Here is a 19405-nt window from a genome sequence, read left to right as displayed (position 1 = left end):
TGGTATCAGTGGTTTTATATAAATTTAACTTGCTAGAAAGCAGGTTGTTTGCCATACTGAATAGTGTCATTTTTTAATAAGCAGATTTTAAATTTATTTTTATTTATTTATTTATTTTTGGGCAACACTGGGTCTCCATTGCTCCCCGTGAACTTTTCTCCAGTTGTGGCAGGCAGGGGCTGCTCTCTCATTGCAACACACGGACTTCTCATTGCAGTGGCTTCTCTTATTGCGGAGCACGGGCTCGTGGGCTCCAGCAGTTGCAGTGTGTGGGCTCTAGAAAGCAGGCTTAGTCGTTCTGGTGACGGGCTTAGTTGCCCTGCAGCACATGGGCTCTTCCCGGACCAGGGATCAAACCCGTGTCTTAGCGGGCAGGTGGAGTCTTAACCCCTTGATCCTCAGGGAAGTCCTTGTTATTTAAAACAAATTTCTCGTAAAAACTATTTGTTTGGCTGTACCAGGTCTTAGTTCCAGCATGTGGGATCTAGTTCCCTGACCCAGAGACTGAACCCAGGCCTCCTGCCTCGGAAGCAGAGTCTTAACCACTAGGCCGCCAGGGAAGTCCCGTGAATGCTGTCGTTTTAACAGAAAGCCTCTGCATCACTGCTTGGGATGTGTCTGGTGGGATCCAGGCAACATGATGCCTTGGAATACTCCACACTCCATCTAAAATGCAGGGACTATATCCTTCGTCTCCTTGAACTTGTATTTCCATTTACTTTTCCCAGAGGATCTTTTCCTAATGTAACATGTTTCTGTGCTTGAGAATCTTCTGTTAATCTGTCAAGTGTCTTCAGCATGAGGATGTCTGTACGCAGACATCAGCTCTTCACATTTTGTTCTGCCAAAAGATACTAATTGTTTAAGAAGTTTTCTAGATTGAGTTTTTACAGAATTAGTTATTAGTATAATCTTGATCAAAACAACTGAAAATAATATCTTATTGAAACGCAACTATTAACCAGCTGGATTTTTAGTTCAGGCTGTCTTTCTGTGGTATGAATCCGCCTGCCAGCACAGGAGATGGGGATTTGATCGTTGGGTTGGATAGATCTCCTGGAGAAGGAAATGGCAACCCACTCCTGTATTCTTGCCTGGGAAATCCATGGACAGAGGAGCCTGGCGGGCTACAGTCCATGAGTTTGCAAGAGGCGGACACAACTTAGGGACTAAACAGTCTTTTGGTGAATAGTGCTTATATCTAGAACAAGGCAACTTTTTATTTAAAACTTTTACGTTTTTGGCTGTAAGCACTGAGAAGCCTTGTTATACGTGCATGTCACTGGGAACGGCAGGTGTTAGCTTTAGCAGTGCTTATTCTCATTGGATGGCTCTATTGGGACTGCCCCTGTGTTGGTCAAAGTTGTGTTGAAGCCTCCCGTCTTGTGGAGAGAGCTCACTCAGTCCAATCAGCCTAGCTCCATGCCACCGTTTCTAGGCCCTTTCTTGACCCCCTCTCCCCACATGTTGTGTTTTTGAGAGGCACCCTCTGAACAGTGGGGAATGGCCTTTGTGAAGGGTGAGGGGCCCTGTGGCTTTTTAGGCAGTGGCTTACGAAACAGGCCCTGGGTGTTTGGTCTCCACGGGTACCCCAGGCACGTGCACTCACCCAGGCTTGATGGCTACTGGTGGACAGTGGACGCGCATGCACCCTCACACACACTGAGGCATCCTCACCCTCAGTTTTAACTGCTGCTGCTTCAGTTCTTTTTCTTTTTCATTGAGTTTATTTATTGTTGCAAAATATAACACAGCATTTATGCTTATCTTCTTTTTACGTAGCCTCGAATTTTACCTATGAGTTTATTGGAGAATTAGCAACATGTACATCATTTTAGGAAGTGGAAAACCAGGCCGAATGTGTCAGAAGACGCACCGTAATGTAGAGAAGACAGAGCACGTTGAGAATAGCTTCCCCAGCAATGCACTCTTCCCAGTGGAAATAAATTACTTGTATAAATAGCCTCTTGCTGTCTGTGATTCAGTCATAACAAACAGCATTTTTACATCTAGCACTTTAATGCTAGTACTGGAAATGTCTTTTCCTGGCATTTTTTCCCCCCAGTAATTGTTCTTTACTTTGAAACACATAGTAGACATAATAGAAAAAAACAATTAAAAATAAGAAAAGTATTTTTAAAGAGAGTTCCTCTAAGATGCTAACACTTAAAAGTTACCTTTCGGTCCTGTGCATTTCATTTGACATTTTGCATCAGGTCCTAAAGTGTGAGTCATTCAAATATTTTACAGACAGAAGTAGAAGCACCTTTTAACGTTTATGCTTAATATTTACAAAACTGGGTTGAGTTGCAGCTTTATCTTAAAATTTTTTTTTTTTTCCTATTTTGTGAAGAAGACAACTGAGTTGTCAAGATTGACCAGACGAGAAAAATGAGGGCCGGGGTGGGGTTTGCTGCTGTCTTGCCTACATTGCAAGTCGTGTTTGTGGCCGCAGCTCTGGCCGCCAGGGAGCGGCTCTAAGACACCCGAGTTCTCTTCCGGAGTGTGAACACTCTGGCTGTGTCACTGGGCTTTGCCTTTTTGGATCCCTGCTGGCCCTTCCCCGCCTCCCTGGGGCTCGTCCTCTTTTGCCCTTTGGGTCTGAGGTCGCACTGAGCCTCCTGGCTCTCTAGGGCCCTGGGGGTGGGTGCATCTGGCTGGCAGGTGGGCTCGTGGGCCGCGGGCTCGACATTCCCTGGGCTGTAGGCTGCCAGTTGGCAGAGGGCCACAGCCGCTGTCTGCTTCTGCTCATCGCTGTCAGCTGCACGTATATCCTGGGCCTTCCCAGTGGGGCTGGGCACCGGGGCCTCCACAGAGCTGGGGTCAGGCCCATCCCCAGAACTTGCAGGTTCCCTCTGCTGAGTTGGAGAGGGGGTGGGGGCAGTGGCAGGCTCGGCCCCTTGAGGGGGGCTGCACATAGAGGGCCTTGAGGTCAGGGCGTTGCAGGGGTCCTTCACTGAGAGGTTGAGGGGCGCATCCTGCGGCTCCACGAATCCTCCATGGGCAGGGCTGCACGCGGCAGCCGGCTCAGCCTCTGGTTTTGTGGACAGGTTCAGCGGGGCTGCCCTGGAGCCATCCTCCGGGCTGGAGGGGGCGGCCTCCAGGCTCCCCAGCTGAGTTGGAGCGTCTGTGCTCAAGGCCTCGAGGCTGGAAGAGACACAGAGAGGGCGTCACAGGGACCTTGCTAAGGGACCCTGCCCACGGGGGGTTTGGGCAAGTGCCGTTCCCTCTGACTGAGCCCAACCAGAGACATGACTTCAGAGGTTTGGAAAATGGACTCGCTTACCTTTTCGGAGATGCCGCTCTGCTGTCTGGGGCCTGGGAATGTGGGTGCTCCGTGTTCTTCTTGATGGGCTTGAAGGCTGCGAGGCCCTGGTCAGGTGGTAGGATCCTTCCTGGGGCACCGGAGGCGGGCGCATCTGGGAGGCCGCACAGGCCAGCGCACGGCTGGCTTGTCTGTGTGAAGTTGGTGGGACTCGGCCTTCCTGGGGAGCCTGTGGCCGCGCTGCCCGCGCGTGGGCTCATTTTGGTCCCTTCCGTGTCCCTCTGCCCATCTTTGGAAGGTTCTTTAGCCTCGGGAGTCGGACTCTCCTTCTCCAACTCTGTGTGTTTTTTGTGGGAGTTGGAGGAGTTTAACTTGGAGGGACTCAGGGCCTGGTAACCCAGGGCAGCTTCTTCCAGTAGATGCGAGCTTTGGTCCCGTGAAATGCCAGCCACGGGTGGGAGTCTGAGGCCGTAGGAGGAGAACGCAGACTCGGGTCTGTAAAATCCGTAAGGAATTGGCAGGCTGGAGTGATAGTGCTGGAAGAGTCTGTAATGGTCGTATGTGGAGGGAGCCGGGTTCAGGTGCTTAGGGATGGGCCCTGGGTGAGGCAGAAAGTGTCTTTGGTCTTGGGCCCCGTAGACAGACAGAAGGGGGCTGTCACACTCGGCTGAGTTCCCTGCGAGTAGGTAGGGTGAGTAGATGGTGGCCAGTCCGTGCTCTGTGTAAAAATGAGGCGGGTACTCCGTGATGCTGGGGTGCACATACGGGGAAGCGGCACCAAAGCCCTTTGTGGATGGGATTTTATGTGGAAACTCAGGTGTGAGGAAGGGTGAGCCAGCTCTCCAGGGGTAGCCAGGGGTGTGGAAGGCAGACTTGGTGTGGAAAGAGGCGGCTTTGGCAGGGGCGTGGGTCAGGGCCAGCGCTTCAGGAGTCTCTGTGAGCTCCTGCCCTTTGAGTCTGTGTTCCCCCACTGGAACGAACGCTGAAGGCCGGACAGCTCCTTCCAGAACAGGCTGGGTGCCCACGGCAGCTTCTGGGGCTGGGCTTGGGGGTGCTGCTTCCTTGTGGGGAGTGGGCTTCTGTCCAAGGCACCTGTGAGGCCCGCGTGTGGGCAGGTCCAGGTTTTCCTTGATGTCGTCCTTGGCGAGGCCATGTTGGAGCTTGGCATCCAGGTGTGAGAGCCCACTTGGGACAGGCTTGGAAGAGGTGGGCTTCACCACAGGGTCGGGCTGATTGGTTTGCTTAGGGTCCGAAGAGTTTGGTTTGGAGCACTTGGGAACGCGATCTTGCTCAGACACTAAAGTGATGGAGTTTTTACAAAGACCGTATTTCATGTGGTTGAAAAGATGTGACTTTTCATTGCAAGTAAAGGGACACTGGAAACACTTGTACTTGAACGGCTTTCCTGGGGGCCTGGGGATGTAGTGTGGCTTTTTTGGTTTCCGCTCTTTGAGAAGGCTCATTTTCCTCCTGTGATTTGGTGGTGTCTGAGCCTTGCTGGCTCCTGTGTAGCTCAGCCTCGGTGGTTTTTAAGGAAGCAGGTCACCGCTTTTCCTTTGCTTTCCTTTCTGAGCGCTTCTACTTGAAGCCGGCTTCACGGGCTGTGGGTGTGACCAGGGAAGTCTTGCTCATTTGGGGACCAGGAGCTGAAATGGAGGAGCAGAGCCTTAGAGTCAGGATGCTGGCTAACAAGCTAACGAAGAACCAGCCTGAGCTGCCTGGCTCACGGAGGAGGAGAAGCAAAGGCCCCTGCAGGTGGTGTAACTGCTGAAGTAGGGGCGGGTATGAGACGGGCACCAGCCGCCCCTCCGCGATGCCCCCGGTGCCACGCCTACAGTGCTCTCTGTTACCGTAGGGGGAGTGTGGTTGCAGAAGGGCTTAGTGGCGTTTCACAGAAAACCTGTAACTCTTGGGGTTTTGGGAACCTTTAACCTGTGATCTGAGGCCTCATGTGCCAGGAAGGTTGTGCACCCAGCTGACTGAGTGACTGCTGAGATCCCGCCCCTGTCCGTGTGCCTGGGGTTTCTGGACGAGTCCTGTCACCTGGACCAAGTGCTGAGCTCCAGTGCGACCTGAGAAAGCCTGGGCTCACACGTGCCTGTGACATTCACATTTGTGCTCACTGAGAACAAGGTGAGTGTGATTATAACATTCAGTTCATCTGCCCTATTTAATCACAGTGTTCTGTTCTACGAGGGAATATTTAAAAGAACAAGTGAAAATGCGACATCCCCTCCTGGGCAACCCCCCGCCCGCTTCTAAATTCACAAATGGAAAGTCAGCTTTCTGAGTAGTGTTTGTGTTGGCCCGCATACAAACAGAAGTGCTGTGTTTATGTTGATTTGAACGATATTAAGATGCGATGAGCCTGTGAGTAAGCAGCTGTCCTCATGTGCTTTCGCCTTCCACTGCCCACCTTGGGTAGTAGCCCATCCCTGCCTGTTCTGGCCTTACCCGAAGGCAGAAAAGCTTAGCAGCCCTCCTGGCAAGAGGAAACCAGAGTGAGTGGTGCCTAATTTTAGAAATGACTGGATTCTGAGAGGAACTCAGCCCAGCCTCTGACCTGTAGAAAGGGCCTCCAGATTTCTTCCCCAGGGTCCTCCTATCCCTGCCCAACCCCCAAGCTTAATCTCCCGAATTTCCTTCAGAGGTTGCTCTGCACACCCCTGAGCTCTCACTCTGCCTCATAAACTGAAGCTGAGAACAAAAGGCTTGAGGTCTGGGAGGATCTCGGCAGGGCCGGGTGCGGCTGCGCGTCCAGGACCAGCCCATGGGGTGACTGTGTCTTAGAGAAAGCCTGTGGGTGGGAAGGGCTGGGGGCGGTGGTGGTGAGGAATCGAGGCCGGCACTTTAATTTGCGTAAAAGAATGTCGAAAGGACTTAGCTTCTCAATATTTTTAAACACTTTAAAAAATAAACTTATAAAGGAAATAACGTGCAGCTGCAGTTTTGTTTTAAGGAGTGAGTAAATACGGTTAGTTCTGAGCCTTGTGAAATTGCTTGTATAAAGCATCACCTTCTAGACACCGGGTTGGTTAAAACACTGAGCTGGAAAGCAGCCCTTTAAAAACAGAGAAATATGCATGGGAAATCTAAGAGACTTGTTTTCACAGAATAAAATGTAGCTACCCTCTGTGCCGTCTCACACATTGGAGATGAGGTAATGGGTAGTTTGCGAGAGGAGGGCTTAAGCAGGGAGGGAGTGGGATTTTAATTTCACTTGGATATCTTCTTTTAAAAAAAAAACCAAAACTCTGATCTTACTCTCAGCAGACTGGTTCCTCTGCTAATTATTTTCATATTTCTTAAAAACACAAAGAACCACTCTCCCCCCAACAAGCTGCCTCTGTTAACCTGTTTTATTGTCCCATCCCCTTGAAAACCTGTTTCTGAGAAGTGGTTTGGGTGGCCTGCTGCCTTCTGTCGTGGGGAGAGTGTCGGCAGAGCAGGGTTGCTCGGGTGCATAGTTTGGATGAGAAACAAGAGTTTTGGCTGCCCCCTAATTGGAGAGGTGGGGTCCGCAGGCCCTCTTTGGGGGTGTTCATTGGTAGGGTACCAAGTGGGCAGCGGCCAGCCCGGCGGCACCTGGTGCCCAACTCTCGCTCGTCTTCCTCCGCTCCCCCTGGGAACAATTGCGGGAACTGCGCGCAGTGTGAAAGCCCAGCTTGGTTAAACATGTGGTCACAGCTTTGCGTCTTCCTAATTTCCCCTTTTATTAAGGGAAAATGCGAAATAGTTTACAAGTTCAGTCCATACCTTGTGGGGCAGGTGTGCCCTGGGCTATAAAAGCATTATTTCCTGCCTCCCGTCAGGAAGCGATTCCAGCCAGCTCGGGGCCAGCCTGATAAGTCAGGGCAACCTGTGCTGGCACGTCCCATTATGCTCCCTGATTCTGAAGGCGTGAGAACCTCTGCAAGTCAGGTTCCCATGATTGTATAGGATATGTTATGGCAGAGATCTGAAAACTGATGATTTCATCACTAGCTGGAAGCACGGTGATCAAAATGATGACAGTTGCAAAACGTCTCATCAAGTGTGAGCCCGAGAGTCCTGGTGGTACCAGGAGTGAGCACAGACACACATCTGCTGCACCAGCCCGGACCCGCGAGCCCAGACCAGCCGAAAACCCCTCGGGTTTAAGATGACGATGGTGTTAGCTTTAACAGCAGTATTGTCTGATAGTGCTCATACTTTGAGGCCAAAATATAAAATAAGCTCACTTTGGTTAAGTTTTCTCAAAGGTTTATAGGAGATCGGTTGTATGTGAGTTATCACAGCGTTACTCAAAGTAATAGTTTGGGCACTAATTGCTCTTGTGTTAATATGTACTTTTTTCAGTCAGAGGATCTTGTGCCCGCAGTTTTGGTCTGAACGTTTAGTTCTTTGGTCAGCGATCTTACAAGGACAGTGAACAGGTTTCAGGGGATGGTTTTCTTGGTGCCAGTGCTCCGGGAGGTGAGAGTATTCCGGGGCACAGCTGTTGGAAGGTGAGCCTGGACGGAGTCACAGGGGCAGCAGCTGTAGTAACTTTGAGTAAACTGACCTCTCCAGGGTTGCACAATTCACTAATTAAAACAAGGGAGTGCAGCTGCTTCAGACGCCGAGGGAGACGAACTAGTTCACTGGGTTATAAAAATGCAATCATGTCCGAGAAATAAATGGGGTAAGATTGAGGCTTCTGTAAGCTTCCAAAGGGGACAGCCTCTAGGAAGATGATGTCACTCTGTGGGTTCTCTCTTGCCCAGGTGAGGTTTACAGGGTGAGAAGCTAAAGCTGAGTGCCCAGGACCTCATTGGTCTGGCCATCCGCAGAAACAGGGTTTGCCCATCTCTGGTCAGTTTATATCTGCCAGACCTGGTGCAGGCTGGCAGCGGGGTGGGGATGGGGGAAAGAAAGGGTATTGTTGCCAAAACAATATAATCCAGAATTTAAGTTTAGATTAGTAATCAGAGGTGAAGTTTTTCTGAAGGGGATAAGATTGGTGTTTCACTATCCTTGTCCTGGGAAAGCTGGTACAGTCTGGGGGCTGGTGGGGGGGAGCGCAGGGTGCCATACAGGGAGAGGTGAACAGAGCAGGGTCCTCGGTTTGGCTTTCCTGGGAGAAGTGCAGCGTTAGCATGTTAGTTGAAAATGCAGATGTTAGCCTAGTCCTAGAAGGTTATTTGTGGGGCAGTGTCTTCCACCCTTCTTACACCTCTCACTGGGTCAGCAGGAGCCGTGGGGAGCCCTGCATGTTAGGTCAGGGTGCTGTCCTCGAATGCAGGGGGGGTCCCTGCCTGCCTTCCTGCCTGCGAGCAGCTGTTGGCACGAGGCTGGCCCTCAGCTGTGCCCTCAGCGGAGTCGGGTCCCACCCTGAGGGGTGTGGGTAGGGAGCAGGGCCAGAGGGACACTGTGGCCCCTGGCCTGAGCCCATTCTGTTTCAAAACACCCCCCCATGACCCCTCACGTGCCGCCACCCCTGCCCATGTCCCACCCGGAGATTGGGGAGCTGGCTGCGGCGTCCCCTCCCACAGGCCTGGGTGGTGCTGCCCACACGGCGCTCTGAGCCACCTGTGGTTTCGTGTCCACGGGCTTTGCCTGTTTCAGAAGCACTGAGGTGCCAGCGCGCGTCTTGCAGTAGCCTCCTAAGTGTGGACAAGTGTCTCCGTAGTTGCCGGTCATTAGGGTGATAGTGAGTGGCCAGTGTGTTTAACAGTTTTCTAGAGAGTCTGAACTCCGAAAAACAGGCAAGAGAAAGATGTTTTCTGAACTTTGATAGGACACAATAGAGGTAATTATAGCTTAACTTTATGGGGCATTGCTGTGACGTGCCGGGTAGCTATGCATGTCACGCGTACTAACCTCTGCACTGGAAGAATCTTCCACCCTCCCCAGTGGTGTCCAGCTGCCTGGCAGGGAGCCTCGCCAGGTAGCGCGTTCTGAAGGGCATGCTATAATTACGATATTGTGATGTGGCATTATTGCATAACTCAAGGACACGCCATTGTCGCCTACCCACTGGGGTGTCGCAAGAACAAGATTTGTGAGTTTTACTCCCAATTGAGCTTTTCCAGTGATTAACCACCACTCCCTCCCAGACTTTCAGTTCTTTAAAATGAAGGATAAACATGAGGGCAACCATGACCTAGGGTAAAAGATAGTTTTCTGGGATATAGTTTGGAGAAATGGATCCAGGAAGACAACCAGGGGCTCTTTCTGGTTTCAGCCAGAGACCCTGGGTTACAGACAGTGTTCAGCAGTGAACGCACAGCTTTAATGTTCGGGCCACCTCCCTAAAGCCAGAGCTCCCAACTGCCCGCCTCCTCACCTTAAAGCACCAGGATAAAGCATTGGAAGGATTTGGCTAATACAAAATAAAAATCAGGGTAACAAGTAGACAGGTTTTCATTACTTTAAGTCTGATGTTGGCCAGTCTGACCAATAATTTGATCAGTAATTGTTTTCATGCAAATTTATGAGAAACTTTTTTAAGAGTAAGAAAATTCCCTTTTTGTATGTACAGAGATCCTCTTTAGTTAAGATGTTTTTTGTTTACTTGGTAAGCTTATGTCAAAACAGCACTTACTTTAAACTCCAAAAGGTTTGAATTTTTTTTTCCTCTTTAATATTTAATTTAAAATTTTTGGGGAGAGAATACATTCACAAAGTTTGGAATTCAAAAAGCGTGAACAACTGCACGGTAAAAAAAAAAATCTCACTCCCACCTCTGCTCCCCAGGTCTCTTCCACAGGGACTACCAATGTTAATCATTTTTTTAATCTAAAAGGTTGTAAAATTAAATTATAAATTAAGATCTGCAACTATCTATGTATATATGTGGTCCTTTTATGTTGAAACTTGTTAATTTTTTAAGGTGAAGAACAGATAAGCATAACATCAAATTGAGTTTGAGTTTAAAGTAGTTGAATTTTATGGTAGAAATGAGAACTTCACATCCAAATAAACTCGTTTATACTCTTAGAATAAAGTGTAAGCCTTATTAAAAGTTTTGTAATAATGGTCTCCTTTCCAGCAGTGCACCTGCTGGGTCCTGAGTAATCCACAGAGAAGAGAGCAGGGCAGAGAGACTCCGGGCAGGTGATTCACTGAGCAGATAGTTTTAAGATATATCTGAGAGGAGTTTGGAAAGAAAACTTGCATTTGAGAAGAAATAGTAGGTACAAATAGTAGGTACTTACCAGAGGTGGGGAGGTAGAAGCTGTGGCTGCCAGGCCGGAGCAGGACCTGTTCTCACGCTCGCTCTCGCTGAAACTGGAGCCGGCTGTTCCAGTGGGAGGGATTTAATGTAGGAGTCGAGCCCTCGGGGCGTAGAGATGCACCTGATATTCCTCCCGCCCGCAGCTACGATTCATGTGTTTGTACCCACCAAGCTGGCCAGCCAGTGCCACCTCCATGCCTCACGGCAGCTCCCTGCCCAGGTTTCCGGAGTGCCATGGTAGTGCCGCCTGGCTCTTTGTGAACTCGGGGGTTGCACACGTTCGAGGTGAGGGTAGAGGCCTCCCAGAGGAGTTGTAGTGTGTGCAGGCGGCGGCAGCCGATGCTGACATTTAGCCTGAAATGCATCTCTTCTAACGGATGCCGACAGCCCCGGTGTCCTCCCCGTGAGGGTTTGACGGAACCTTTGTCACCCTCCACCCCGGGGACTGGGAGACCTGCCCGGGTCTTCCTGGAGAGCCGGAGGGGGGCCGCCTGGGCTGCCGCGGGGACCTGCCGGTGCACGCCCAGGACCAGCCCTGAGCAAGGCTGCCGTGCTGCGTGGCTGTGTGCTGCTGTTGGGAACGGCCTCCACGCCTGTCCTTGCTGCCCCCTTTTTTCTCTTCAGATGATTAAGACACTTAGTTTGTGATCCGGGGCACCCCCCACTCCCCTTCCACTGCCTGCTGTCGCGTCACTGGCTGCCTCCACGCTCTCTGGGAGGCTGCATGTGGCGCAGGTGTGGGGATGGGGGAACGGGTGTGCCTGGCGTGGGTGCCAGGGTGGGCTTACCAGCCCAGATGCTGTTTTAGTTTTTTCTTTTTAGGCTTAAGATTTTACTTGGCTTTACCTTCATGTTTAATTGAAAAAAAAAGGTCTTTTAGTTATTTTCATCCAAATTAGATATCCACAGAATTTAGAGCCTAAAAAAATAGTCCTGTCTTACCACAGAAAAAAACAGTGGTTCCTGCTGCTCCCCTCACCTCTTACTGATGACAAGCCACCCAAAACAGGTGGCTTAAAAACTTCCATTTTTATGATCTCAGATTTTTCGGGTCAAGAGTCTAGCCGGCTCCAGGCCGGCCTTGTGTGCTGTGGCATTAGTGGGCACTCAGCTGCCTCGTGTCCTGGGGGAGCAGCTGGTCCCTCCTCCTCCCTTTGTTTTCATCCAGAGGCCTCTCCAGGAGGGTGGTCAGTCTTACTCCATGTGGGACTCAGAGCACAAAGCACCACAGGATCCCACTTGGCTCTCTGGGTTTGAAGGAGGGGAGGGGCCCCAACCTCTCAGTGGGAGGGTGTCACTGGCTGCTCCCCTCCCATCCCCGCTGCCAGGGGCCCCACTTGGACCTTTTCTTAGCTGATGATTTTGGAAATGTACCTCCTTTGTTTCCTCCACCCCCCTCACTGTGCCCAGTTTTGGGTGTTGTCTGTTGTCTTTATAGGAAATGAGAGTGTAGCCCTTTAACGCCTCTGCCTCCACGCCTGCCTTCCCTGTCATCTGAGATTCCCTCTGCCTCTTTCCTGAATTGGAAGCCAGGCTTCCTGGATCTCATACTGTCTTCTTTCTTGGGTTGATCCTTAGTTTGAGTATCAGTGAAGCACAGCCCTTTAGTAGGCTCCTTAGAAAGAATGCGAGAGAGGCAAATCTTTGAGACCCTGAATGATTGGAAGTGTCTTTTTTCTGCCCCTCTATCTAGTTGATAGTTTGGCTAGGTATAGAATCCTAGGCCAAAAAGTATTTACAGTCAGTGTTTTGAAAGTGTTTTCCATTGATATGGCTTTCAGTGCTGCTTCTGAAAAGTTTGATGTGATTCTGATCCCTGACTCTTTTCCCTGCAACATTTTAGTACAAAAAATTTCAAACATATAGATGAGTCACAAAATTCACATAAGTGAATGCTCAGACACCCAGCACTGGTTCTGCAGTGAACGTTTTCTCTCCCCTCCTGTTTTGCACATGTTGATCCATCTCAAGCATTTGTTGCATTTCAAAGACAGACGTGTTCAGCAGGCGTGTTGTTAACTGTTAATACTTCTTTTGAAGGTAGAAGTCACACATGATGAGGGCACAGGTCCCAAGAGTACCCTTCCATGAATCTTGGGCATGCCTTCTGTTGGGAAGTAGAGCACTATGATCACTACTCGGAAGCAGCTGCTGGCTGGGTTTTCTTGCATTATAGATTAGTTTTACCTGTTGTAAAATTTTGTGTGAATGGTGATTCCTGGTTCTTCACGTGCCATTGCTTCTCTCCTGTAGGCTCTTTTCTCTGTTCTCACCTTCTTTAGCTTTCCCTTCTATCCTGCTGTTAAGATTTTTGGTCCCATGAGTTCGTGCTTGCTCTCTGAGTGCTCCTTTCTTGGTATCTTATAGGTAGTGGATGCAATAGGCTTCTCCAGTTTCTCTGAGAGTTTGAATGATGGCTTTTGACAGGTGGTGCTGTTCCTTCTGCAGTCTCCGTTTCTTCCACAAAGGTTTTCTTTTTTCATTGTGATTCCTCCTTCACCTGCTTATCATCGCCAGAGTTTACTCTCTTGGTGGGGCAGGGGGTGGTTAGGCACTTATTGAGTGTTAGCAATGTAAGGCCCTGTGCTGAGTAAACATTCTATCTCTATTAATCCATTTAATCACTGCAGTAACTCTTTGAAATGGGAACTTCAGGAGCCTGATTTGCAGAGTCAGGCAGCACAGAGAGGGTAAGTAACTTGGCCAAGGTCACCCAGCCTCAAGGACAACAGAGCAGAGTCCTCTCGGCAGTGAAAAGTTTGCACTGGGGGAGGGATGCCATGTTGTGAGTTGAATCAGGGACTTGTACTTTGTGGCTGCTTCTGAGTCTGGGCTCTATTCTTTCATCCTCCTATGACTTAGAGTAGTTATCTGACCTGGGCCTCAGCTTTCCTATGTGTAGCAGGTACCCTGGAGGCCTCTACTCCTGGATTTTTCTGGAAACTGATGGGTTAATTACAGTATCCCACCAAATTGCCTTTGTACAGTGGGAATGGTGTGTGTCACAGAACAAAACATCTTTGATGAAGGAAGCAGATTATTTATACTTTTGACCTTACAAGTAAATACCAGTTAGTCTTACTTTCAGTTGTTAGCGCTCCTCTGGGATATGGCATCCGGAGGAAAGGAAAAGGAAATGAAAACTCTACAGAAAACCCTAAGCATAATTTCAGTTTCTCGAATTTCGGTTGTTGTTAAGGACAGTAAGCCCTAACCAGCTGCCAAGACGACATTCATTAAGTTCTCAGAGATGAGCGTGTTCTTTTTCACTTGTTGGCTGGGTAGGTTTTCGTGGCTGGCATGTGCAGCTTTCTTTAGTTGCGGCAAGTGGGGTACAGTGTGGTTGCGGAGCACAGACTCTAGGTACACGGGCTTCAGTAGTTGCAACTTGTGGGCCTTGGAGCACAGGCCCAAGGTCTTTCCTGGTGGCTTATGTTCATGCACGTGTGTGCACATGTGCTCACGAGGCCTTTGTTCATTGGTTGGAGAATGAGTCCAGGGGATCAGGACAGACACATTCCCAGACCCCTGCAGGAGGCCCAGGACCAAGGCTCCGGGTGCTGCCCTGCCCCCGTGCTGACCACCTCCCCCAGTCCCCAGTATCAAGCCTTTGGCCTGTGTGATGCACCTCGCTTGAGCTGAGTGTAGTGTGTACAGGGGCTGGACTTTCGCCCTCCAGGTCTTCAGGGTCCTCCCCTGTCAACATGTGAGAGCTGGGCCTGCAAGACCAAGTGTAGGGAGCATGGGGCACATGCCGGCTGAGGTTGGGGGCTGGAACTGTGACTGTGTTTGTCAGGTGAGGTACTTGGTGTCTCATTAAAAAAGGAAATCCTGAGGGTATCAACTGATCTTTTGCTTATCAAATAGTTGGAAAATAGAAATGAAAGTAGAGTTTATTTGGCTGTCCAGTGAGGTAGGCCAGGGGATGTGGGAGTGTCCAGGGAAAGTTTTATTGTTGGACGTTTACCTTCCTTTGATGAGTAAGTGGAGGGCTTCATTTGTAACTTGAAGTCTGAGATGTGTAATGCATTACTTGAATTTTAATTTGCTTATGATCCCAGTAAGGTCGCTGTTGGAATGTTTATGGACAGGAGCTGCTCTGTGTTTTGGAAGGGAGTGCACCGGCCACTTCCAGCCCGGCCGCCCTGTGTCCTGTGCTCCTGGACGGTGGCTGTAGGGCTTCCAGTTTCGGTGTCTGTGGCCTGTGGGCAGCTTTTGTGCCGGCAGCTCCCGAGACTCCTCCCTGATGACACCTTCCCCCAGGGAGGTGTGGAGCCCAGCCGAGCTGAGCTGGACCCAGGGCTCCTCCTCACCTGGCCGGCCTGCGTGGGGTCCCGGGCTGGGAGGAGGGGCTCTGCTGTGGGCAGGGGCTCTGAGCCCAGCGTGATCTGGGCTGTGGCCTCTGTGTCTCAAGTGAAACTTGAAACCATGAGCTCCGGCTTGTTTTGTCTTTGGCTGGGAGAATGATTCAGGTTTGTGAACTTGGGCCAAGATTCGAGGGTTCCCACAGTTTTCCTCTCCTCTTCCCCTCTGCTTGCCCGACAGTATCTGCCGATGTTTCAGGGTCCTCGCTGGTCGTTCATCAGGCTCGTTATGGTTTTCCCAGAGCAAGTGACGTGGTCCTTACCTCCTTTTATTGAATTTGTTATGTGCGTATATGTTTGTTTATTCATCAAACAAATTTTTTTCAGCTGTGCCACGTGGCTTGTGGGATCTTAGTTCCCCAGGCAGAGACCGAACACACGCCCCCCCCACAGTGGAAGCACAGAGTCCTAACCACTGAACCGCCAGGAGATTCCCTGGATTTGTGTTTTAAAAGGGCTTTTTGCCTGATGTTTCTGGATATGTTCACAACCACATGTAGAAGTTGCTTAGTTAAAGTAAACAAGGCCAAGGAAAAGAATTAGCACACCGATTTGTTTTTGTCTCATGCTACATTTAACATCAGTGAGGACGCAGCAGCGAAAGAGCTGTGAACAGACTAAAGACAGTGGGGACAGGCCCCTGCAGTCGCTCCCTTGTTCTAGTGGAGCTGGGCTGCCAGCCCCCGTGCGGGTGGTGTCGCGTTGCTCCGCCGGCCTGGCTGACTTCCTGAGCTTGGCCTCCAGGGCCACCGTAGAGCTCCATCCGTGGCATGAATCTTTTCTCCTTTTATTTCCAGACATCGTTTCAGTTCTTTTTAAGATCTTCCTCGGGTCCTTCACTGGTTTTCATTCCTCCTCTTAGTATTCTGGGCCTCCATTTCCAGTGTTGCCTTTCTTTTAAGATTTACGCATGTATTTTTGGCTGCCCCGTGCCTTTGTTGCTGCGCGCAGGTTTCCTCTAGTTGCTTCTCTGGTAGTGGGGGCTGCTCTTCGTTGTGATGATGGGCTCTGAGGTAGCACTGGCTCAGCAGTTGGGGCGCAGGGGCTCAGTTGCCCTGCAGCGTGTAGAATCTTCCCACAGGGATCGTCTGCTGCCTTGGCACGCAGATTCTTAACCACCTAGACCACCAGGGGAAGCCCCTCCAGTGTTATCTTTTAGGTTCTGGTTTTACCTGGGGTGCTTGGGTTTCTGTCCGTTTGTGGCATCTGGAGAGACTCCCTCAGGTGTGTGCTTTCCCTGTGTGATTTTACCGTGACTGCTTTTCATGCCACCTGTTTCGAGGCAGCTGGTTATGGTTGTCCAGAACCTGGGGGACAGCTGGAGCTGGCTTCCTGTGTGTCCCTCAGCACAGGCTCATCCCCTCCAGGTGGTTCACGTGGCCCAGGTGGGGCTTTGACTCCTTGTGGAACTTCCCCTCTTCCAGGGTCCTGCAGGGCACGAGGCACTGCTGGCAGCTGTGCTTGTCCTTGTTTCCACCAGGAGTTCGGGCTGGGTGGCCTGGAGCTGTGCAGGGTCTCAGCAGGCCCAAGGCCACATGTCCCAAGTCGACCTGAGTGTCAAACCCCAGCCCCTGGCCGCAGGGCAAGTGGTGCTCCCAGGCATGCTTGCCAGAAATAACCAAAACAGCAGTTTGAGAATCTTCATTGAGTACCTCCTGGGCACCAGACATTGTTCTGTGAGTCTTCTTGGTCACCGTGGGGACCGAAGCATTCAGGTGAGAAGGGGAGGGCTCGTCCAGAACCAAGGGAACGATGGCCCCCTCTTCCTCCAGCCCTGTGTTGGAAGGTTCCTGTCCACAGGCTGCCACCACACTGCCGCAGTGCCTGAGCTGGGTCCCCCTGCCGAGATCCCCTCCCCTTCTGGCTCTGCGGGAAGGGCGTGCGTGAGGCGGAAGTCAGGCGGTGGCCACGCACTCTGGGCCGGATCCTGTGGCAGTGCTTCCATGGGTGGTGTGTGTGGCCGCTGGTGTGCTGACACCACGATGCGGCTGCCCCCTCGCCCTGTCCTGTCATGGCTCCTCCCCTCCCCCAGGACTCCTCCCCAGCTCATCCAGACCCAGAGGCAGTCCCGTGGGGAGGCGGGCCAGCACTTCAGCAGCGTGACTGTGTCCTCCATGTTGGCGGCTGGGAGGCCGGAGGGTGGATGCGAGCATTGCGGCGCTCACCCAGAGGTCCCCCGTGTCCTGTCCCCTCCCCGTGCCCAGATCCCGCCGACACCAGTAGCAGAGACAGAGGGAACAGACGTGGGTAGCCCGGACGCTTGGCGTCACCCTGACTGACGCAAGTTGCTGTTATACTTGAGGACATGAGAAGCAGAAATCGTAGGGTTCCAGGGAGAAATGGACGAATCTGTTGTCGTCCTGAGAACTCAGAACCCCTCTCTCCATTGCCGACAGTTCATGTATGAGAGAATAGTGGGATGGACTGGAATAGCAGGGAGCCTTGTATCTGAGACTTAGCAGGAGACAGGCCTGATTCTGTGGGTTCCTGTAGGGCTGTGCCACTGTGGCTGAGGGGATGCTTTCTTAGACACAGGAGCGTTTACAAATGCGGTACGCTTACTAGTAAGGCTGTAAAACAAGTCTCAAGAAATTTTAAAGAACCACTGGTGTACAGACTACATTCTTTGACCAACAAAACAATGAAATTGAAAGTTGGATACAGAACGATGAAGGCATGAGTATTTAGTTTGAAAATATATGGATTTCTAAATAACACAGGAGTTAAAAAAGAAATCCCAGTAGAAATTCCGCAATGAAATTTTAAAGATAGAAATGAACAGTAACGCAATTATATATCAGAACTCTCCAGATGCAGCTAGCCGTGTACTTACAGGGCAATCTAAAACCTTAAGCAGGAATTGTGAAACCGTGGCCCGCGGGCCCAAGCTGGCCTTGGCCTGTTTTTGTATGGCCTTGGAGCCAAGAGTGGTTATTCCTTCCCACCGCCCCCCCCCCCAACAGTGGTTTCTTTTTGAAAAGGGAAGTAGTCAGTGGTCTGCAAAACCTCACTGTTTGGGCTCTGGCCCTTTGTAGAAACTGCTGCTGACCCCTACCTTATCCCTCTTCCAATGTTGTAAGGAGGAGAAGAAAGGCTCAAACTGCCAAGGAAAGAGCAAGGGTAGTAGCAGGGAAGACAGTGAAGGGGAGCAGGGGAGATGAGGGAGAAGACACAGGTCTGCAAGGATCAGTGGCCAAAAATGCCTCCCAAAGAGAGAGACCTCGGCTCATCAGCAGAGCAGGAGGGAAGCGCATAAACCACAGTAGACACCCGGATGGGGGCTGTGAGGCAGGTCCTGCAGAGAATGAAAGCCACATGTTCAGACTGTCTTTTGCTGGTAACTTTGATAGCTCAGACAAAAACAGACATTCTTAGAAAAATGTAATTTATTAAAACTGACCCCAGTAGAAGTAGAAAGGTAACTTATCTGTGCTTGAAGAATCCTTATTAGTTACTTGAGATAGTAACTGCTCATCTATGAGATTTTAAAAATAGGTTCATTGGGATATAATTTAATTCTGTACAGTTCACCCATTTACAGTTTACAAATTAGTGGCTGTTAGTTTATTCGCAGAGTTATGCACCACAGTCAGTTCTAGAACATTTCATTACCCCGAAAAGGAACCCCATGACCCTTAGCTGTCATCCAGAACCCCCATCCTCCTCAGCGATGCACAGCCACTAATCTACCTCCTATTGCTGTGGATTTGCCTAATCTGATTGTTTCTGATAAATAGAATAATACAGTATGTGGTTCTTTGTGACAGGCTTCTCTCACTTGGCACGATTCAAGGTTCATCCACGTTGTAGCGCGTGTATTTCGTTTCTTTTTTTTTTTGAGGATTACTGCATAGTGTGGTGTATTAGTTTGCTCAGGCTGCTATAACAAAGTACCCAAGCTGAGTGGCTTGAACAACAGTTTTGGAGGTTGGGTGTCCTGAGGTCAGGGTGCTGGCAGGGCTGTTTCTCTCAAGGCCTTTCTCCTTGGCTTGCAGGTGGCCACCTTCTTGCTGTGTGTTCACGTGGTTGCCCTTTGATCAGTGTCTGTGTCCTGGATGGACGACAGCCCTCCTGGATTCGGGCCCATCCGTATGGTCTCGTTTTACCTTGATTACCTCTTTAAAGGCCCTGTCTCCAAATGCAGTCCCCTTATGAGTTATTGGGGGGATACAGTTCAGCTCATAGCAGAAGGACAGACCACACTGTCTATCCATGTGTCAGCGGATGGAGATTTGGCTGCTGTTTTATGTTCCCGCCAGCAGGGCATGGGTTCCAGGTTCCGCATATCCTCACCAGTCCCTGTCATTTTACATTAAAAAAAAAAAAAATTGTAACCAACCTAGTGGGTATCTCATTATGGCTTTGATTTGCATTTCTCTGATGACTAATAACGTTGAGCATCTATTCAAGTCCTTTGCCCATTTTTAAATTGGGTTGTCTTTTTGTTGTTGAGCTATACAAGCTCTTTGTAGTTTCTGGATTCTAGACTCTTAAGATCAGGTAGACAATTTGCAAATATTTTCTCCAGTTCTGAGGTTGTCTATTTTCTTGATCTTATACTGTGTCATTTTTGATGTA

The 19405-nt window shown here is 50.2% G+C and overlaps 2 protein-coding genes across 3 annotated transcripts in view; one reads left to right on the top strand and one right to left on the bottom strand.

The window, feature by feature from the left end:
- The window catches only part of TBCD (tubulin folding cofactor D), a 143793-nt gene that overhangs the window by 47642 nt on the left and 76746 nt on the right, over positions 1 to 19405 (top strand). The window lies entirely within an intron of this gene.
- On the bottom strand, positions 1705 to 10518 carry ZNF750 (zinc finger protein 750). Its single transcript, XM_012186365.3, has 3 exons — positions 10444 to 10518; positions 3287 to 4911; positions 1705 to 3147 (listed from the first exon to the last, which is right to left on the bottom strand). Exons 2-3 carry the CDS (start codon positions 4726 to 4728, stop codon positions 2478 to 2480), a joined length of 2112 nt encoding a protein of 703 aa, XP_012041755.2. The 5' UTR covers positions 4729 to 4911; positions 10444 to 10518; the 3' UTR covers positions 1705 to 2477.

Source organism: Ovis aries, chromosome 11 (genome assembly GCF_016772045.2).
Source record: "Ovis aries strain OAR_USU_Benz2616 breed Rambouillet chromosome 11, ARS-UI_Ramb_v3.0, whole genome shotgun sequence".
Taxonomy (NCBI): Eukaryota; Metazoa; Chordata; class Mammalia; order Artiodactyla; family Bovidae; genus Ovis; species Ovis aries.
Note: the sequence above shows the minus strand (reverse complement) of the source record. Positions and strands in the feature narration are given on the sequence as shown.

Coding starts and splice junctions, on each gene's coding strand:
- ZNF750 (XM_012186365.3), bottom strand. CDS start 4,728: ATGAGCCTTCTCAAAGAGCGGAAACCAAAAAAGCCACACTACATCCCC. Junction 3,148..3,286: donor AGAGCGGCATCTCCGAAAAG/GTAAGCGAGTCC, acceptor TGTCTCTTCCAG/CCTCGAGGCCTTGAGCACAG.